At 42.3% G+C, this 22,378-nt stretch overlaps 1 protein-coding gene and 1 pseudogene across 1 annotated transcript in view; both read right to left on the bottom strand.

The window, feature by feature from the left end:
- Positions 1-22,378, bottom strand: part of MEI1 (meiotic double-stranded break formation protein 1) — a 78,732-nt gene that overhangs the window by 31,354 nt on the left and 25,000 nt on the right. Inside the window, exons 15-19 of the mRNA XM_047742229.1 lie at positions 19,823-19,934; positions 17,592-17,652; positions 16,487-16,584; positions 13,289-13,457; positions 7,002-7,149 (exon numbers count right to left, since the gene is read on the bottom strand). Coding sequence (XP_047598185.1) covers positions 7,002-7,149; positions 13,289-13,457; positions 16,487-16,584; positions 17,592-17,652; positions 19,823-19,934 — 588 coding nt within the window. The remainder of the gene's footprint in view (positions 1-7,001; positions 7,150-13,288; positions 13,458-16,486; positions 16,585-17,591; positions 17,653-19,822; positions 19,935-22,378) is intronic.
- LOC125107282 (chromobox protein homolog 3-like) lies at positions 1,943-2,700 on the bottom strand (annotated as a pseudogene).

Raw genomic sequence — 22,378 nt, 5'->3', positions numbered from 1 at the left:
GGACTCGATCCCAGGACCCTGAGATCGTGACCTGAGCCGAAGGCAGCGGCTTAACCCACTGAGCCACCCAGGCGCCCCAATTGTTCTAGCACTGTTTGTGAAAAAGACTATTCTTTCTCCCACTAAATTGCCTTGGCATCCTTATAAAAAATATGTGGGTTTCTTTTTGGACTGTCAATTCTATTCCATTGATCTAGATGACTATCTTTATGTCAGAAACACAGTCTTGATTATTCTGGTTTTTTAAAAAGGAATATAAAACTCTTGACTACTTACCAGTATTCACAGCAAAGTAACAATATATGGTTGGATGACATTCTGATTACTACAAAGTTATTGTTTTTCCTGGCTTCTGCAGAACCAGTAACCCAAATACTGAGAAGACTGAGCCTGCATGCAAGGAATGAGTTGCAGTAAAGAAACAACACGCAGGTCAAGAATCTAGATTACAGAATTCTATCAACTCATTTATTCCAGAAGATCCTAAACTGCCAACATCTTTAACCATCTGATTATGATTATGTTTCCATGAATGAGGTCTAGACATTCCATGAATCATGACCTTTTGTCTGATACAGCACAGGGATTTCAACTTCTTGAAAAGGAATGGTTCCCTAGAAGGAAACTTTAAATGTCCATTTAACTAAGTTTTGCTTACCTAATTAAAATACACCAGCACTTATCTAGTTTTCTCATTTGGGTGAGGAGGTTGTGATAAAATTTTCCTTTCAGGGATGCCAGGGTGGCTCAGTTCGTTGGGCAGCTGCCTTCAGCTTGGGTCATGATCCCAGCGTCCTGGGATCGAGTCCCAAATCGGGCTCCTTGCTCGGCGGGGAGCCTGCTTCTCCCTCTGCCTCCACTACTACTCTGCCTGCCTGTGCTCTCTCTCTCTCTCTCTGACAAATAAATAAAATCTTAAAAAAAAAATTTTCCTTTCAGAGGTTTTGTAAATAAGCTTGCATATCTATAACTATAGAGATGGATATGAATTCTGATATGGCTGCTTTTACATTGTCCAATTTAAATTGCTTCCATTATATTTAAATTACCCAAAAAATTATAAAATTTGAAAGGTTAAGGTTTCAGAAGAATTTTCAATCTAACTTTGATTTATTTCTTAGGGTGCTGAAAATGATGGCATCCCAGAAACATGGGCTTACCCACGGTTATGAAATGCTGTTTTTGTTTTGGTAAATGTGAAAGAATGAATTGAAGGAAGGAAGGAAGAAAGCTAGTTGGCTGGGAGAGAGAGAGAGGGAGGGAAGGAAACTATTTATCTATGTAATTTTATGTATACACCCCAAAAACCCCCAAGTAAACAAAAAACCCAGAATGGTCCTTGGGCATATGGGGGTTAAACATAAATTCTGATTGAGTAACAACTATGAAGACTTACCCAACATTTAGAAAAGGTGTTCTTTCCTTGTTTGTTTTTTTTTTTTTAAAGATTTTATTTATTTATTTGACAATAAAGAGAGAGAGAGAGGGAAACACAAGCAGGGGGAGTTGGAGAGGGAAGAGCAGGCTCCCAGTGGAACAGGGAGCCCTACGTGGGGCTCAATCCCAAGACCCTGGGATCATGACCTGAGCTGAAGGCAGCTGCCCAACAAGTGAGCCACCCAGGTGTCTCTAGAAAAGGTGTTCTTGAATGCAGGGGAATAATATACCATGGTCTCAAATATTATTTTCTGATGCAGGGAGCAACTACAGAAAGCTTATATTTGTTCAAAGTAACCAATGCTAGTAGATGCAAAAGAACCCCAGCAACTCCCCCAATACTACTTCAAAAAGAACCTATCAAACTGGTTTTTCATTAGAATGTTATTTCTTCACACTAATAAATAAAAAACCCAAGGCCCATCTATACACACATACATACACATACACACACTTAAGTATATATATAAAAACATATATAAAAAAGCAACGCAACCCCTCAAAATTATTGAGCTTCATTTTCTGGACAAGAATGCCAAGTTAGTCTCTCTTCACAAAAAGCAATTACAGTTTGAGAACACTTCATATTTGCCTATTTTGCCAGCACCAAGTCTGCCTCATCTGAATCTCTACATTTCATGAGACCCATGAATTCTCCACTGCTGTCCGTAGCACTGACTCTTCAGCCTGATCAAGACCTCTGGCAAAGCCTCTTGTTATCAGCAGCATCTCTTTCCTCCTCTGATTTGCTGTTGTCGGATTTGCTGTCAGATAAAGATTTTTTTTTTGTACCATCTTTTTCTTAACTGGCTTCTTGAGAACTAAGAAATACTTCCATTAACTCAGGACAATCTAACTTTCCTTCAGGTTCCCAAGTACTGTCTATAAATCCCTTCCACTTCAGGAAATACTGCACTTTTTTTTTTTTTTAAAGATTTCACTTATTTATTTGACAGACAGAGATCACAAGTAGGCAGAGAGGCAGGCAGAGAGAGAGAGGTGGAGGCAGGCTCCCTGCGGAGCAGAGAGCCCGACGCGGGGCTCGATCCCAGGACCCTGGGATCATGACCTGAGCCGAAGGCAGAGGCTCAACCCACTGAGCCACCCAGGCGCCCCAAGGAAATACTGCACTTTCCCATTCACTACACATTGGTCCAGTATTTTATCCACCACAAACTCTTCAGGCTTTCCCTCTTCTAATTTTTCAGTCTTTTCATTCTGTTTCTTTCTCATTTTTTGTAATGTAGTCTTAGCGGAGGCCATTTTTTTATGTGGACTTGAAGAGCTATTTTTCATCACCTCAGAGCTGCTCTGGGTCCTGGATATCCAGCATCTCCCTTGATGCCTCTAGTTTGAAATGAAGGAGTGTGAACTCTTCAACTTTATTCTTCTTTTCAAGACTGTTTGGTTATTTTGGGTCCCTTGCATTTCCATATGAATTTTAGGAAGGAAGGAAAGAAGGAAAGGGCAACTGGGATTTTGATTGGAACTGTGTTGAATCTACAGATCAATTTGGGGACTATTGCCATTTGAACACTATTAAGTCTTTTCCCCCCAGTTTTACTGAAATATAGTTGCTATATAACATTGTGTAAGTTTAAAGTACACGATGTAATGATTTGATAAATGTATATACTGTAAAATGATCACAAGGTTGGCTAACATCCATCACCTCACACAGTTACAAAGTCTTTTTCCTTGTGTTCAGAACTTTTAAGCTCTACTTTCCCAGCAATTTCCAAATACCCAAAAAAGAATCATCAGCTTTAGTCAGTATGTTGTATGTTGTATCCATGAACTTTTTTTTAATCTTCTAACTGGCTATTAAGTCTTCTGATTCATGAAAACAGGATGTCTTTCTATTCATTTAGGTCTTCTTTAATTTCAATGATGTTTTATAATGTTCAGCAGTCAGAAGTATATTTCTTTTGTTAAATTTATTCCAATGTATTTTATTTCTTGATGCTACTATAAATGGAGTTGTTTTCTTAATTTCATTTTTGAGCATTATTGTTAAAGACTTAAGTCTACCTTTTGAGCTTCTCTCCAGTCTGTCTCCTAAATGACTCAGCTAAGGCACACTACACCTGACTTTCTTCCTTGAAGAACTGTCCATTTTGTATCTTAATTCTCTCCTCAATGAAGCCTCTCCTGATGTCATAGTCAGATACAATCTCTTTCTCTGTGTGTTTTCATACCTCTCGAGCAGTCAGTCCTCCAGCTCCAGGAGAGCATTCATTGTTGTTATTACCTGCCTGTAGAGGACCTTTTTGTTTCTCCTGCCAAACTGTGCTGAGAGCAGGGAGCATGTTTGATTCACCCCAACCCTGACAGGAGGCCAGATGGCATGTGACACATGTCAAATGGTCAATTCATATTGGGGAGTTATTATTTAATAGGTATAGAGTTTCAGTTTTACAAGATGAAAAGAGTTCTGGACATGACTAGTGGTGGTAGTTGCCTAAAACTAATGTACTTAATGCCACTGAACTGTACACCAAAAATGGTTAAGATGATACATCTTATTTGGGTGTTTTACCACAACAAAAAATACTGAATGAATAATATATAAAAACAGAAAAACAGAATTGAGTTAAAAGTCAAGCTGTGATTATATATTACCATTTATATATTTATATATGATTTTTAAACATGCAAAACATGTTATATGTCATTTATGGATTCATACCCTAGAGGGAAAGCCTAGAGTTTCATGGGCTCCTTTGAAGTTTCCATGCCACCACTGGTAGATATGGAGAGAGGTCCTGAAATTCTATCTTACCACCAATATTAGTCCTGAAACTATCAGACTTTTCCTATCATGTTCTTTCCTCCTGTTTACATTAGTCACCTCAGGAAGCCCAGAACTTCCAGATCATCCCATATGGCTCAAAACATGCCCTTTTCTATTCCCATCTCCCACTCATTCCCAGTTCCGAAACCCTTTCCACAGAGCCCTTCAGAACTCACTCAGTTATCAGCAAATTCCTTGTCCTGTGCCTCTTTGAATGTTCCCTTCACCTGCTTTGATCTTCTTCCAAAAACCTGTCTTCCCTACAATCTCTCAATCAAGGCTATATTTGCTCCCACTTCCCTGGTTCCCAAAACATGGCCTCAAAGTTCTCCTTCTCCCTTCTAATCTCCTCCACTTGCCTCAGCCAGTCATGCCCATGCATGGTCATGCCCCGAGGCCTTATCATTACCAAGAACTGCGTGTTCCTCAATAATCCCAGTTCCAGAACACCACTTTACCACCACCGCCCCCTCTCTCTCCAGATCACTCCCTCTCGTATTTCAGTACAACTCTTTGGCCCTCATCAGAACCAAAATCTTTGGAAACATCCTTTTATTTTCTCTGATTCTTACACCTCACACTGATCCACCAAGATTCTATTGGCTCCATTTCAAAATATATCTGAAGTTAATACTCTTCACCACCTCCTCTACTATCTCTTGTCCGTATTATTGCTGTAACCTCCTAACTGGCTTCCGCACTTCCGCCTTGTACCCTTCTGGTCTATCGTCCTAGAAGCCAGAGTCACCTTTTTTAATTCAGCCATGAATCAAACCATAATACACAATACACAATATTGTTGTATAAAAACAACTATATGAGATCACCAAAGAAATAAATTTAAAGAGAAAAGAAAAGCATCAAAGACTGAGCCCTGGGGCATGACAACACTTGGAGGTCAGGGAGATAAGAGAAAATCAGCAAAAGGCACTGAGACAGAACCACCAGAGAGGTAGGAGGAAATCAGGAGTACACAGCATTCTAGATGCCAAATAAAGGCAATGTTTCAAAGAAAACAGATGCTGTTGATAGGTCAAGTAAGATAATGACAAATATTGATTACTGGCTTTATGTATCTGTTACTGGTGACCTTGATAAGTGCATTTCCAGAGATGTGGTAAAGTTGAAAGCCTAACTGGGGTAGGCTCAAAAGCAAATGGGAAAGCAGGAAGTATATACAAGCTTAAAGCATCTTGTCATAGTAGAAAACCCAAACTCTGCCAAAGAGTACTAGGGTTGTGTCAAAAGGACTCAGGATCTACCCTGAATAGGCTTCCACTGATCAAAGACAGGACAATTGGAGCTTCAAAAGGGTAATAACTACAGTGGATTGAAACACATCAAATATTTTAAAATCCATGAATTCATAATGACACTAAAAAAAAAAAATCTCGGGGCACCTGGGTGGCTCAGTGGGTTAAGCCACTGCCTTCGGCTCAGGTCATGATCTCAGGGTCCTGGGATCGAGCCCCACATCGGGCTCTCTGCTCAGCAGGGAGCCTGCTTCCTCCTCTCTCTCTGCCTGCCTCTCTGCCTGCTTGTGATCTCTGTCAAATAAATAAATAAAATCTTTAAAAATATATATATAAAAAAAAATCTCTTTGGTCCCTTTTGTGGAATGCTAGAAAATCAGTTCATTTCTTGTAAACTGTAATTAAAAGAACCAAACATTCAACCTTTGCTTCCTATAAAATCTACCATTCAGAGTAACTGAGTAGTTGATAAAGGAAGTTTCCTTGCATGCAAGTATGCCAGTTAATAAACAAAGACTGAATGACAGAATTAAGGTGTTATTTTTTTGAAACCCTTAATGAATTAACAGTAGGCAATGATCACAAGTGGCTTCAAATATCACCAAAAAAGAGACAGTGGAATATTGTATATCTAGGTCTATCTTACTTGAAAACTTATGCACTTCAACTACAACCTTCTGCTTCCATTCAAATTAAACCAGGTCTGTTTACATCATGTTTGCCCCAACAGGAATAAAAAAAGGGGTGCCTCGATGTCTCAGTTGGAGAAGCATGTGGCTCTTGATCTCAGGATCGTGTTCGAGACCCATGTTGGTGTAGAGATTGCTTAAATAAATTTTTAAAAACCCTTTAAAGAAAAAGGAGGCGAAACATTAGCCAGTGAAGAAAGAGTATCCTTAGGTTGAGGCCGAAGTGTCCATCTCTAAGAAGGAGAAGCAATCTTCAGTGAAAGAGGTAGAAGATTAGCGATCAATCAGATATAGTCCTCGATCCATAAGAATTTATAAAGAATCTGGAAAGAGAAAACTTGTATACATACAACAAAGCGATCCAAAATCAGCCTGATTAACAATGTTCTGGGTCCCAGAAACCCACTTTGTTTGGTAAACTGTTAACAGAAGGATCTACCTCACACTGCTCTCCTCCTTCTCAAACCAGAGATGGTACTAAGATAAGTGTCTTGGGAGTTGATCAAGTCTAAATTGGAGTCCCCGCTCTCCCATCAATTAATTATGTGACCTGGAGAAAGTTACTTTAACCTAAGACTTGATTTTCTTACCTGTAAAAAGTGGAAATAATAATCTTTATCTCTCAGGACTGTTGAGAGAATTCACTAAATCTCAATGTGTCAGCCTCCTCCCACTCCCCATTCCACCAAGATTCTCCCTCTCCCTCTCTTCCTCTCTATCTCTCTCTCTCTGCCACCTGCCTTCTTTCTCTATATCATGGTCTCTCAAGGAGCCATGATGTATGGCATGCAGCAGGAGGAGGAAGGGCCCCAAGCATTTTGTCCATACCTCATCTAGGGCACGGTCTTTGTCCCAGCAGATTGCAAGCAGATAGATGGAGGCTCTGAAGACCACCAGTGGAGGGCGCTCACCCTGGTCCTGCAGAGACAGGAGGAAGCTTTGCACAGCCACAAATAATTCTGCCTCTGAGACAAACCTGTCGACCAAGGAGAGTCTAAGTGAGAAAGACAGAGATGGCTATCCTGCCTTGTCACGTCCTGTCTTGCCACATCCTCCCTCTGCCTTCTGTCCTTCTGCCCCAGCCTGTCCATGGCCTAATGACACCTTGCACAAAGAACATGCTATGTATACTTACAAAACATAGTCATACATGCATAGCACAAGATTCTATGCTTCGTACAAAGCCCTGCCAGGGGCCAGAAACTCCTCACTCACAACTAGAAGATGAAGTGTCTGGGTGCCTGGGTGGCTCAGTGGGTTAAGCCTCTGCCTTCAGCTTGGGTCATGATGTCAGGGTCCTGGGATCGAGCCCCACATCGGGCTCTCTGCTCAGCGGAGAGCCTGCTTCCCCCTCTCTCTCTGCCTGCCTCTCTGCCTACTTGTGATTTCTCTCTCTGTGTGTCAAATAAATAAATAAATAAAATCTTTAAAAAAAGAAAAAAAAGAAGATGAAGCGTCTGCCAGCTAGAATAGCACTATTAAAGAGAAGGATGCTACTTCTGTGGTTTAGCAATCCATTTTTTGGCCAACAGTCCACTCCTCTTTATCATTAAACTGGTATGTTCAGTGGGTTAGTTTCTGGGGAAGGGAATTCGTCTACGCTTGTACATGCAAGGGTAATAGGGGTGAGAAGGGGAATGACTTTTTTTAGTAAAATACAAAAGGCATATACCCTATTATATCTTTTCAATTTTCCACCATGGGTATCTCTCACCTATCAGATTAAGTTCTTAAAAAAATTAAACATTTTAAAATGGGTAATACTAAACACAACATAATGTCCTGGAACAGAAAAGGGACAGTAGATGAAAAACTAGTGAAATTCAACAAGAATGCCAAGACCATTCAATGGGGGAAAGGACAAGCTTTTCAATAAATGGTCCTGGCGGGGAGCCTGGGTGGCTCAGTTGGCTAAGCAGCTGCCTTCAGCTCAGATCATGATCCCAGGGTCCGGGATTGAGCCCCACATTGGACCCCCTGCTCAGCGGGGAGCCTGCTTCTCTCTCTCCCTCTGGCTGCTGCTCTGCCTACTTGTGCTCTCTCTATACATACATATCTGTCAAATAAATAAATAAAAATCTTTAAAAAAAAAAAAAAGAAAAGAAATGGTCCTGGCAAAATTGTATATACAAAAGAATGACTGGGACCCCTCACCTAACATGATCTAAAAGAATACAGACCCCCAATGGGTCCAGAGCTAAAATTATAAAACTCTTGAAAGAAAACATAAAGCAAAAACTTCACAACATCAGATTTGGTAATTATTTTTTTTGATATGACATGAAAGGCACAGATAATAACACGAAAAACAGACAAATTGACTGATGAAGGTTTTTAACTTCCATGTATCAAAAGATACTGTCAACAGAGTAAAAAGGCAACCCACAGAATGGGAGAAAATATTTACAAATCATGTATCTAATGAGAAATTAATATCCAGAGTAAATAGAAAACTCTTAAAACTCAATAACAACAATAAAACTTGCTGATTCAAAAATGGGCAAAGGATTTGAACAGACATTTCCCCACAGAAGACATACAGATGTCCAATAAGCACATGGGAAGATACTCAACATCACTAATCACTAGGGAAAAGCAAATCAAAACTATGAGGTGATAACCTCACATCCATTAGGATGGCCACCATCAAAAAGCAGAAAATAATAAGTTGATGAGAATGTGGAAAAACTGGAACCCTTGTGCATCATTGGTGGGAATATGAAAAAGTACAGCTGCTATGAAAAAGAGCATGTCATCTCCTCAAAAAATTACAACTAGAACTGTCAGATGCTCCAACAATCTGGGTACATACAAAGAAGAATTGAAAACAGGGTCTCAAATTGATATTTTACACCCATGTTCACAGCAGCATTATTCACAACAGCCAAAATGCAGAAGCAATCCGAGTGTCCACTGATGGACAAATCTGTAAGCAAAGTGTGGTATATACATACGACGGAGCATTATTCAGCATAAAAAGGGAAGGAAATTCTGACATGCTACAGGATGGATGAATCTTGAGGACACACATTAAGTGAAATAAGCCAGTCACAGAAAGATATATGCTGTGTGACTCTACTTACAGGAAGCACTTAGAGTAGTTAAAACCATTGGGACAGAAAGTAGCATAGTGGTTTCCAAGGGTTGGTAAGGGGAAATGGAGAGTTATTCAATAGGTACAGAATTTTACTTCTGCAAGAAGAATAGAGTTCTGGAGATGAATGGTGGTGATGATAGACCAACAATATCAATGCACTTAGTAACCCTGCACAGTACACTAAAAATGGCTAAGACATAAATTTTATGTTTGTGTATTTTACCACTATAAAAAATTGGGAAAAAATACTAATGTACCAAGGTTGGTGTCTTAGTTTGATAAATGTACCATAGTTATGTTAACAGTAGGAGAAAATTAGTGAAGAATTCTCTGTATTCTTTACAACTTTTGTATAAATCTATAATTACCCCAAAGTAAAATTTTCATTTAAGAAATATAAATAAGGGGAGCCTGGGTGGCTCAGTGGGTTAAGCCGCTGCCTTCGGCTCAGGTCATGATCTCAGGGTCCTGGGATCGAGCCCCGCATCCAGCTCTCTGCTCAGCAGGGAGCCTGCTTCCTCCTCTCTCTCTGCCTGCCTCTCTGCCTGCTTGTGATCTCTGTCAAATAAATAAATAAAATCTTTAAAAAAAAAAAGAAATATAAATAAAATGGATGATAGGTATAATTTACACATTGTACAACTACTAAAAGTATGAGGCAGACCTATTAATAAATACATGAGCTAACATGAAGAGACCTCCAAGATCTATTGTTAGGTTGAAGGGCCAATTGAGGGGCGCCTGGGTGGCTCAGTGGGTTAAGCCTCTGCCTTAGGCTCAGGTCATGATCTCAGGGTCCTGGGATCAAGCCCCGCATCGGGCTCTCTGCTTAGCAGGGAGCCTGCCTCCTCCTCTCTCTCTACCTGCCTCTCTGCCTACCTGTGATCTCTGTCAAATAAATAAAATCTTCTAAAAAAAATAAATAAAGGGCCAATTAAAGACCTTATGTAATATCCCATTCTGTATACTGGGAAAAAAGAAGCATATGTGTGTTTCTTGATACATAGACAAGTTCACAAGTTCACTATTAGGGCACCTAATAGTAGTTAATGCTGGCAACTATTTTACTTGCATATTTACATGAATTTTTAAAAAAACATTCAAAGAATCACATGGGCAATAATCAATTTTATGGTATTGCCATAAAAACAGACACATAGGCCAATGGAACAGAACAGAGAGCAGAAATATATATATATTTATATATAAATATAAATATATATGATATATATATATATTTATATATATATATGCATATATAGTCAATTAAATTATAACAAAGTTACCAAGAATATACAATGGGGAAAGTACAGTCTCTTCAATAAATGTTGTTGGGAAAATTGCACAGCCACATGCAAAAATAAATAAATAAATAAAATTGGACCACTCTCTTATACCATACACGAAAACTGACCAACATGGATTAAAGACATAAATTAAGACCTGAAACCATAAAATTTCTACAAGAAAACATAGGTAGTAAGCTACTTGACATCAGTTTGGGGGATGATTATTTTAGCGCTTCTACCAAAACCAAAAATAAACAAATGGGGCTCTTTCAAACTAAAAAGCTTCAGCAAAGCAAAGGAAACTATCAACAAAATGAAAAGGCAACTTATTGAATGGGAGAAAAATCTTTGCAAATCATATATCTGATAAAAAGTTAATATCTAGGGGTGCCTGGGTGACTCAGCGGGTTGAGCCTCTGCCTTCTGCTCAGGTCATGATCTCAGGTTCCTGGGATTGAGCCCTACATCGAGCTCTCTGCTCGCCGGGGAGCCTGCTTCCCCCTCTCTCTCTCTGCCTGCCTCTCTGCCTACTTGTAATCTCTGTCTGTCAAGTAAATAAATAAATAAATCTTTAAAAAAAGTTAATATCCGGGACGCCTGGGTGGCTCAGTTGGTTAAGCAGCTGCCTTCGGCTCAGGTCATGATCCCAGCGTCCTGGGATCGAGTCCCACATCGGGCTCCTTGCTCGGCGGGGAGCCTGCTTCTCCCTCTGCCTCTGCCTGCCATTCTGTCTGCCTGTGCTTGCTCTCTCTCCCTCTCTCTCTGATAAATAAATAAAAAATCTTTAAAAAAAAAAAAGTTAATATCCAAATATACAAAGAACTCATACAACTCAATAGCAAAGAATAAAATTTAAAAAAAGTCCAATTTAAAAACGCGTAGAGGATCTGAATACATATTTTTCCAAAGAAAACATGCAGATGGCCAATAGGTACATGAAAAGATGCTCAACATCACTAATCAGCAAGGAAATAAAAATCACTCAAAACCACAATGAGGTATCACCTTATACCTGTTAAATGGCAATTACCAAAAAGACAAGAAAAAAACAAGTGTTGGCAAGGATGAGGAGAAATGGGAACACATGAGCACTGTTGGTAGGAATGTAAATTGGTGCACTCACTATGGAAAAGAGAAAGGAGTTTCCTCAAAAAATTAAAAATAGAACTACCATATGATCCAGCAATTCTACTTCTGAACTCAAAAAGATATCCACACCTCAATGTTCATTGCAGCACTATTTACAATGGCCAATACATGGAAAAAACCTGCATGTCCATTGGTGGATGAACAGATAAAGAAAACGTGATACGTACATACAGTGGAATACTATTCAGCCAAAAAAAGGGGAATCCTGCCATTTATAACAACATGGATTGACCTTAGGGCATTAGGCTAAGTGAAATAAGTCAGAGAGAAAGAAAAATACTTTATGATCTTACTTATATGGGGAATCTTAAAAAAAAAAACAACAACTAAACTCTCGGATACTAATAACACATGAGGCGGGACATTGTTACCTACGGGGTGAATGCTTAATAGGTATGAGGTTTTACTCTGGAGTGATGGAAATGTTTTGGAACAAGAGAGGTGGTGGTTGCACAACTGCAAATATACTAAATGCTACTGAACTGTTAACTTTAAATGATTAATTTTGTGTTGTGTGAATTTTACCTCAATACAATTATTTTTTAAGCTTAAGGAACAGTCTTTTGATTTTGAAATTTTAATCAATTGTACAGTAATTTGTTTACTGTTTTTTTTTAAAGAGATGGAGGTGGGGGGCAAAGGGAGAGGGAGAGAGAATCTTAAGCAGGCTCCATGCCTAGCACAGAGCCCAGTGCAGAACTCGATCTCAGGACCCTGAGATCATGACCTGAGCTGAAACCAAGAGTTGGACGCTTAATGGGCTGTGCCACCCTGGCGCCCCTTAAACTGCACAGTAATTTTTAAAAAGATTTTACTTATTTATTTGAGAGAGAGAGAGCTAGTGCAAACAGCAGGGAGGAGAGGGGTGAGGAGAGGTACAAGAGGAAGGGGAAAGGGCGGGTAGAGGGAGAGGAGGAGCAGAAAGAAAGAGAGAAGCAGGTTCCCCACTGGGCAGGGAGCCTACTCCAGGGACCCAGAGCTCAATCCCAAGACCCTGGGATCATGACCTGAGCTGAAGGCAGACACTTAACTGACTGAGCTACCCAGGCACTCCTGTTTAGTAATTCTTTTTTTTTTCCCTTAAAGATTCCATTCATTTATTTGACAGAGATAACAAGTAGGCAGAGAGGCAGGCAGAGAGAGAGGAAGGGAAGCAGGCTCCCCACCGAGCAGAAAACCCAACTCGGGGCTCGATCCCAGGACCCCAGGACCATGACCTGAGCCGAAGGCAGAGGCTTTAACCCACTGAGCCACCCAGGCTCCTCCTGTTTAGTAATTCTTAAAACCAAAGCAAACCACTATTTTTTTTTCTATGCACAAACAATACTTTTTAAGGATACCAAAAAATTCTAATTAGCACTCTAAGCCTCTTCTCTCTACACTGTAACTACCCTCCTGCCTTAACCCTCCTCCAATATATGAGCCCCTCAAGAATAAAACCCATTTCTCACTTATCTCTGTGTCCCCAGTGCCCAACACCAGGCTTGGAGTAGACGCCTCTGTGAATATTTATCAAACTAAACTGGGCTACAGATGTGGGTCCCAGGATCCACTGCCAGCCACTGGCATCGAACACTGACCTATCCTCATGGATGTAGGCCAGGTAGAAGAGGAGCAGGGTGCTGTACTGTCTCTGGCGAGCAGATCCCTCCACATACTGGTGATCTGACAGGAAGGCGAGGCTTTCAGGGCTCCTGCTGCTTATCTGGGGCAGCCCCTGCTGCAGGAAGGCAGATGCTGCAGAGAGTTCTGGAGAGGAAAGAGGCAGGAGAAAGCCACACAGAAAACACAGAAGAGCAGGTAATCAGCACATAAATACGTGCCTACATGAAGGGTACTGCACAGGGTAGCAGGGTTCATGCAGGATAAAACGAAATCAGAGTTTCCTATTCCTTTATAAAGCTTTCAACCTGCCAGGAGAGACTAAAGATGTGAAGATGAACTAAAGATGTTCTTCCACTAAACATGTGGAAGAACATGGATACAATCCTTGATTCATTCATTCATTGACAAATGTTGATTGAGTGACTACACTAGGCCAGGCTGTGAAACACAGGCTCTATCTCCCGGAGCTGGTAGCTGAGAAAAGACAGATAATGAGACAGACAGTTAACAGGACATGCGATCAAGTGTCCCATTCAAGCGTGACTCATACCACCTGGGGTGGGGAGGACAAGCTCAAAAAGGAGGGAATTGGAACGCCTGGGTGGCTCAGTTGGTTAAGCAGCTGCCTTCGGCTCAGGTCATGATCCCAGCGTCCTGGGATCGAGTCCCGCATCAGGCTCCTTGCTCATCAGGGAGCCTGCTTCTCCCTCTGCCTCTGCCTGCCATTCTGTCTGCCTGTGCTTGCTCTCTCTCCCTCTCTCTCTGACAAATAAATAAATAAAATCTTTAGAAAAAAAAAAAAGGAGGGAACTGTGGAAGGTATGCAGAAAACAGGCAGAAAAGTGAGGGCCGAGAATCCTAGGCATGGGAAGAAAGGGGTTCAGGGGCCCAGAGGCTTAAGAGGACATGCTCAGGGTGCGGCAAGGAATTCCGTCTGACCAAACCAGCGATGAACAGATGTGGAGTGTCAAGAGTTCCAAAATGATGTGACATAATTTGTAGTTTGAATGCTGAGTCAAGAATTTAGATTTTATCCTGAGAATAGATCTCCTATGGAATCTCTATTTCAGAAAAGAAAGTGTATTTAATACCAAGAGTATAAAGAAAAAGACTTCAGAGCTTAAACTTGAATAAAGTCAACTTTATAGAAAATTCACTATATTACCCTTATTTTTTACATTGCACCATGGATCAGAGGAACCTTCATCACTGTCTGACAGTGTCCCACAGACTGATCTTCAGGGACCACCAGCTGAAGGCTGGGGTGTTAGGATGGTAAGACTTGATTTTTGGACAGATCTTTCCAGCAGTGGATGGAGACCAGTTGGAGGATGAGAAACTAAAAGCAGGAGGCCAAGTCAGAAGTCAAATGAAGGGTCTGTCCTGCCAGTACAGTGGACTTAGGGCCAAGTGGAGGATGAGAATGGAGAATATGCACAGCAGAGCCAGGTCAGTTCTCCTAATTCTAAGTTTAGTGATTTTTGTACCAAAGCACACTACAATCATTATTGTAAAAATGAAACTAATATGCTAGAGTTCCACACATCGACCCACCCTTTCTCCTAATATATAAAAGAAAGAAGCAATCTGCATGTTAGTAAGGTCTGCTGTTCTTCCTGGTACTCCGAGATTTGACAAGGCCTCATTGTCTAAGGAGGCAGATATGTGGGGCTCCTCCTATTCCCCCAAAAGAGGATGCTGTCAGCAGCAGTGGGGCTAGCACAGTGAGCAAAAGAGGTGCTGTGACGTGGCTACCAATGTAAACTTAGGCGTCAACCATGGCAGAAGGGGTTGTGCTAGTGTCTCTGAAGGCCAGACCACACCTAATAGGCAAAGAGCAGGACACCACATGGAGAGGAGTGGCTGCTACAGTGAGAGACTTGGGAACCAAGCCATGCTGGAAGGAATGAAAATGTTCACCCGAGATTCGGTCTCTCTCAGCACAGTGCTGGAGAAAAAGGAAAAGAAGGAGTGAGGGGCGCCTGGGTGGCTCAGTGGGTTAAGCCGCTGCCTTCGGCTCGGGTCATGATCTCAGGGTCCTGGGATCGAGCCCCGCATCGGGCTCTCTGCTCAGCAGGGAGCCTGCCTCCTCCTCTCTCTCTGCCTGCCTCTCTGCCTGCTTGTGATCTCTCTGTCAAATAAATAAATAAAATCTTTAAAAAAAAAAAAAAGAAAGAAAAGAAAAGAAGGAGTGAGGTTTGGGAAGTGGAGGGACATGATACATCTTCATAAATGTAAAAAGAGGAAACATGGCCAGTACCACAAAGAAGGTATCATAGTTGCTGAATGAATAAGACAATGATTAAATTGTTTTCTATTAAACCAAAAGAAGTCTAGGATAGAGGAACTCCATGGGGGCAGAGAACATGTTGTAATTATCACCATATCCACAGCAGCACTGAGGCCTCCCTGGCATGTAGCAGAAGCTCAGTGACTTTCAGCAGAGGGAAAAACTTCAGCTCTCAGCCCTCCATCTGCTGTTCCTCCGGCCTAGACTCTCCATGAGCCTCCTTTATCTTACGCAGACCTCTGCTAACATGCCACCTACTCACAGAGGCCTTCCCTGACCACCTATCCAACATGTATTTTCTCCCTCCACCATCCTCTATCCTTTTGTCCAGTTTTATTGTTTTCATAGAACCTATTCATTTTTGACATTGAATCTATGTGTTTATTGTCTACCTCTCTCATTCCATGAGGACAAGATGTTGGAACTCTATCACCAGCACCTGGAAAGAGCCTGGCACACAGTAGATGCTCAAGAAATATTTCATGAATGAAGAAACAAAGAAATGGAACAGACCATTCCAAGTATTTTGAGCAGAAATCTCTGGAGGTAACAAGTAGAGAGCGAAAGTTCTGCTGTAAGGGATGTTACAGAGGAGATGGCCTGGATGAGGAACTGGACTTGATAAGCTCTGGAGTCCTTCTCAGCCCTTAGAGTCTAAGGGTCCAGGAAGCTTGGATTCTCTTGTTTTCTGATTCTATTATCTCATCTCAAGTGTTAGTCTCTAGTCCTACCATTCCATGATTCCGTGGTTCCTCTGGCCGCTTCTAGCAAAGAGGTCATAATTACTGTGATATTAACTCACTACCCAGCCAATCAACAAAGGCATCCAGACTGTAAAAAGATCACCTTGGACATGAGGAGTGGTCAAGCCGCAGCATCTTACCTTCTTCGGAAGGTGGTCCTGTCTTCTCTGGAGCTGAGAGAAGGTTGAGGCTCATGCAGTAGAGGAAATTGGAACATACCTGATTTAGGGCTGAGTGACTTAGAGGGTGGAAAGGAAGAGAGAACAAGAGAGGACATTGTGACTTTGGCTGGGACAGCATTATCCTTGCCATATACTGGGGCACCACTGCCTTGTGCCAAAGCCCAATGAAATTCTAACCACGGCTCTGGAAGAATAATTCTGGACATAGCTGTGAATAATTAGTATGGAACCTGTTGCCACAGCTATAACGTAGACACATGGGCACTGACTAAAATTCAGAGTTGAAAAAATAAGTCAGGGAAGGCTACTGAACTCCGACTTAACAAAACATAGCAACAAAAACAAGTGCTCCTACACCAGGAAAGAGCTTGGGAGTACTAGGGGGGAAAGGAAGCTATTGAACCCAAGACAGGTAATTAAGATCTCCTTAATTACACACATCCAAAATTGTGACTTTGAATCCAGATCGATCCTTGTATTTGTATCCACTCCTGAAAGTTGGGTGCTCTATTCAGAGATATGCAAGGAGACCTAGACATCGCACTGTGGTCGCCTTGCAGGTTGTAGGCAGTAACAAATGGGATCTGCCAAGTAAATGCAGAGACAGGTGGCAAATCATAAATGGGAAGGAAGAAAAGGCTACTGTAGAAACGCTAACAAGAGAGACTAAAGTCTCTATTTTGAACCAAGAGAGTTTCTCCTCTGGAAATGCTGGGCTGGCAGCAACGAGGACATGACTCTCTGCGGACACTTCTTTCATACCCTTAAGGGCTTCCAGTTCCCCATTTGTAAAATGAGGGGTTAGACAAATGATCACCAAGAGCCTTTCCAGTTTTGACGTAACAGGTGCCCATCCACATGTCACATGGAATGAATGTCTCAGCAGAACCGGACTAAATAAAAGCTAGAGAAGCACGTCAGGTTCATACCACCAGCTGCTGAGCAATTCTGACACTGTGTCAATCCCCTCACAGTCCAATGACTAAACCAGGCAGATATTCCCACTTGTCCAGTCAAGGACACTGGCCCCTTGGCCACCAATTTTGCCTGAGACCAGACATACCTCAGGCTGCTGCAGAATCTGGCCTTCAGTTCCAGGGTTAGTCGTATGAAAGATGAGGAAGCTTGGGAGAAGAGGGAAGCAAGCAGAGAGCAGTTTAAACTAGATTTATTACATCGTCAGCCCTGCCCATACCAATCACATCCTCTACTGCCTCCCCAAATCAAAACCTCTCCCAGTGAGACTTCTCTCAATAAAAATCAGCACCATCCACCTAGATGGCAGCCACAAGCCAAGGCATTACCCTGAGCTGTTCCCTCTCCTTTCTGCCCCACATCCAACTGTCACACACACCCCAACACCACCTTTGTTCCTATCATCAACCTGAGTTAATACAAGAGTTTAAATTATTTCCTACAGTCTTGCATCCCTCTAACTCATGGTTCATACCAAATCAAAAAGGATCGTTCTAAAACAGAAAGCTGGGCCTATCACTCCTCTTTTTTAAAACTCAAAGTTCCTAAGATAAAGTCCAAATTTCTCACATGGCCAACAAAGCCCTCCATGACTGAGCCCTGGCTACTCCTCTGTGGTAGACCTTCCACTATATGCTATGTGACAGGAAGAAAGGGCAGGGCTTTAAATGATAATGATAAGAGGTAAGCATTGCATAAAAATTGAGGAAGCAGGGGCGCCTGGGTGGCTCAGTGGGTTAAGCCGCTGCCTTCGGCTCAGGTCATGATCTCAGGGTCCTGGGATCGAGTCCCACATCGGGCTCTCTGCTCAGCAAGAAGCCTGCTTCCCTCTCTCTCTCTCTCTCTGCCTGCCTCTCCGTCTACTTGTGATCTCTCTCTGTCAAATAAATAAATAAAATCTTTAAAAAAAAAAATTGAGGAAGCAAAAAAAAAAAAAAAAATCAGAAAGCAGGCTCCAGAGCCAGATTCCCTGAGGTTGAATCCTGGGTACACCACTTCTAGTGCAATCTTGGGCAAATTATTCAACCTCTCTGAGTTTCAGTATGCTTCTTCAGAGAATGAAGATAATCATAGCACACACTTTCTAGAGTTTTTCTGAGAACTAAATGAATTAATATGTATAAAGCACTTAAAACAGTATGTGACAGACGTTCCTGGGTGGCTCAGTCAGTTGAGCATCTGACTCTTGATTTCAGTTCAGATCATGATTTCAAGGTCCTGGGATCAAAACCTGCAGGCTCTCTGCTCAGCGGGGAGTCTGCTTGTCTCCCTCTCCCTCCACCCCTCCTCCCCTCCTCCTGTTCACATGTGCTCTAAAATAAATAAATAAATAAATCTTAAGACGGGGGGGAACCAGTATCCAGGGCATCTGGGTGGCTGAGTCAGTGAAGCATCTGCCTTCAGCACAGGTCATGATCCCAGGGTCCTTGGGATCAAGCCCAGCAAGAGGCTCCCTGCTAAGCAGGGAGCCCGCTTCTTCTTCTGCCTCTCCTCCTGGCTTAGGCTCTCTCAATCACTCTCTATCTCTACCAAACACGCAAACAAACAGTGTCTGACAATAGTAAGAGTGTAATAAGTGTTAGTTGTCATTAGTTATTAATTATTACTCCCTTTCTCTCTACTCCCTTTCTGCTTTGGGCTGTTTTCCCCTTCCCATTCTCACCATCACTAATACTAAGGAAAATAAAGGAGACTCTAACTCTGACTCCTGGGCTTATTCAGCAGATTGAAGTATTTACAGGTAACAACTGGACAAGTGAGAAAGGAAGCTTTACACTTGAGAGGGAAAAAATGACTGGTGAGAGAAAAAATAAATAGATGCAAGAAAGCCTGGAAAAGCCTGAGGGAATCAAGAACCCCTGGGGTTCAATTATAAGAAGGCAGTTCAGTGTACAACTAGACAGCAGCTTTCACACAGAGTGCTAGCTCCCCCCCAGAAGGTATCTGGAAGTCTATGGGACATTTTTCAGGTGTCACAATGACTGGGGGTACTTCTGACATTCAGCACTCAGGCGTCAGAGATGCTAAACATCTTGAGAAGTCTGAGGGAATATCAAGTATGAAAAACAACGTGGAAAGATGTGTGTTGTGGGATTGGAACTGGAACCTCCTTGATATTCTTAGAGAAATAGCAATAAATCCGAGAACTTACTTTAAGTACCTTCGGTTATTGGATAGTATTGCCTTCCACTCAACACTGGGCAGAATATAGATATTGACTCTGAGTGATCACATAAACCTCCTGCCCACAGGTTATGCTCTCTTTGAATACTCTGGCACCCGCCTCCCTCCCAACTTCCACACTTCCCTGATGCCTACCGAGCTTCTTGGAGAACTTCTCCTTCATGTGGGGAGCGATGACAAAGAGACTGTGCAGAATCGAGAGGAAAACTTCCATCAGGTTTGGGTGGGTGGCCTGCTCTGAGTGCCTCTGCAAAGAACCAGGAGGAAGAACACAGCCCACCAGGACTGAGCCTCTGAAGAAAAAAGCATCAGCAAAACTGGCATCAAATCTAGCAACAATAAACTAACCCTTTTCACTTGAAGGGCACAAGAAAAGCTAGGGAGCCTGAAATCACAAGCCTGCATCCAAGGATTGTATCTACCACTTAATAAGTTGTATGAGACGCATTACCTCTCTGGGTCTCTCCGTACCAAAAGGAATAAAACAGTAATAACAACAAGACCTAGCTCCCAGAAACAAATAAGATCTGATGTGTAAAAAAGTACTTTCGAAACTATAATGCAGAGTGATGCTGAAGTTTCTTTCTTTTTTTCTTTGTTTTTTAAATAGGCTCCACACCCAATGTAGGGCTTGAACTCATGACCTAAGATCAAGAGCCACATGCTCTACTGACTGAGCCAGCCAGGCACCCTTCCCTGACACTCAAGTTTTTATGACTATAGCCATCAGTAATAATCATATAGTTTGCAAACTATCTTCACATTTATTTTTTTAAGATTTTATTTATTTAGGGGCGCCTGGGTGGCTCAGTGGGTTAAAGCCTCTGCCTTCGGCTCAGGTCGTGATCCCAGGGTCCTGGGATCGAGCCCCACGTAGGGCTCTCTGCTCTGCGGGAAGCCTGCTTCCTCCCCCCTCTCTCTCTCTGCCTGCCTCTCTGCCTACTTGTGATGTCTCTCTCTCTCTGTCAAATAAATAAAATCTTAAAAAAAAAAAAAGATTTTATTTATTTATTTGATAGACAGAGATCACAAGATCGGCAAGATCCCTTGCCGAGCAGGGAGCCCGATGCGGGACTCCATCCCTGGACTGCGGGATCACGACCCGAGCCAAAGGCAGTCGCCCAACCAACTGAGCCACCATAAATGCCCCACATTTATTTTTCATGTGACCTCTGTGAATACCCCAGTCATGAGGCAGCCCGATAGAGCAGACAGAGCTCTGGATTAAGAGTAGACAAACCGGGGGACACCTGGGTGGCTCAGTTGGTTAAGCAGCTGCCTTCGGCTCAGGTCATGATCCCAGCGTCCTGGGATCGAGTCCCACATCGGGCTCCTTGCTTGGCAGTGAGCCTGCTTCTCCCTTTGCCTCTGCCTGCCACTCTGTCTGCCTGTGCTCACTCTCGCTTCTCTCTCTATGACAAATAAATAAATAAAATCTTTAAAAAAAAAAAAAAAAGAGTAGACAAACCGGGATGCCTAGGTGGCTCAGTTGGTTGAGCAGCTGCCTTCGGCTCGGGTCATGGTCCCAGCCTGCCTGTGCTCGCTTTCTCGCTCTCCCTCTCTCTGACAAATAAATAAATAAAATCTTTAAAAAAAAAAAAAAAAGAGTAGACAAACCTGGGTTCCAAATTAAGCTCTGCACAAAGTCACTTCGTGCCCAGGGGTTAGTTAACCCTGCCCCTCTCAGTGTCTCAGTTTCCTGCCTGTAAAAGATGGGGTCTCAGAGACATGGTTCTTATAGATACATTTCCTTTGGTTTTTAAACCAAAAAAATTTTTTTAAGATTTTATTTATTTATATCACAGAGAGAGAGATCACAAGTAAGCAGAGAGGCAGGCAGAGAGAGAGAGGAGAAAGCAGGCTCCCCACCGAGCAGAGAGCCCAAAGTGGGGCTCGAGTCCAGGACCCCGAGATCATGACCTGAGCTGAAGGCAGAGGCTTAACCCACTGAGCCACCCAGGCGCTCCACAAAAAATGTTTTTATTTAGAAATGTAATACATGCTCATTAAAGAAAAATGATCAAATATAGAAAATTAGAAAGCAAGAATAATATAATTCTATCAATCACTTCAAAAAAATTTTTAAATCTTAAAAAAAAAATACCCCAAGCCTCCAAACGCCAAAGTGTGGTATTTAGAGTCTATCCAGTTCCAGATCTGACTCAACACTTTGTAAGTCTAGGAAGAGGGCAGAGCAGATGAGGAACCAACGTGAACTGCCCAAGTGTTACTGCTTAGTGAGTGCCAATCAGAACGTGCTTGCAGTCCACGGCTCCTGACGGTGACCCACCTGAAGACCCCCGCATGCGGGCTCAAAGGCTTCTTCCAAGAGGTCTCTGCCTCCAGAACCAGAGGATGCCTCCCTGCTGCCACCTACTGTTCCCAGTAGGTGTACAAAAGTGCCCTGACTAAACGGCACTCTGCAGGCTCACCTCAAAGAAGACAGGACTCACCCCAAGTCAACCAGGCAGTCAGACACTCTGGACCCAGCTCTTCCTACCACCTCCATCTCAAGTCAGCTCAAAACGAAGCTCTTTCGGACCAGGTCTCTCTTCGGAGTGGCCAAATTTCATTTACAGAATACGTGTGTGTTCCTTGGTGAAGCCTGAATCACAGACCCTCACCACTGTTCTTCACTCATCCTAAGGACACCTGGGTTCGAATCTCAGCACTGTCGTGCACTTGCTTTAC

This window comes from Lutra lutra, chromosome 8 (genome assembly GCF_902655055.1).
Source record: "Lutra lutra chromosome 8, mLutLut1.2, whole genome shotgun sequence".
NCBI lineage: Eukaryota > Metazoa > Chordata > Mammalia > Carnivora > Mustelidae > Lutra > Lutra lutra.
The sequence above is the reverse complement of the archived record's forward strand: the minus strand, read 5'-3'. Positions and strand labels throughout refer to the sequence as shown.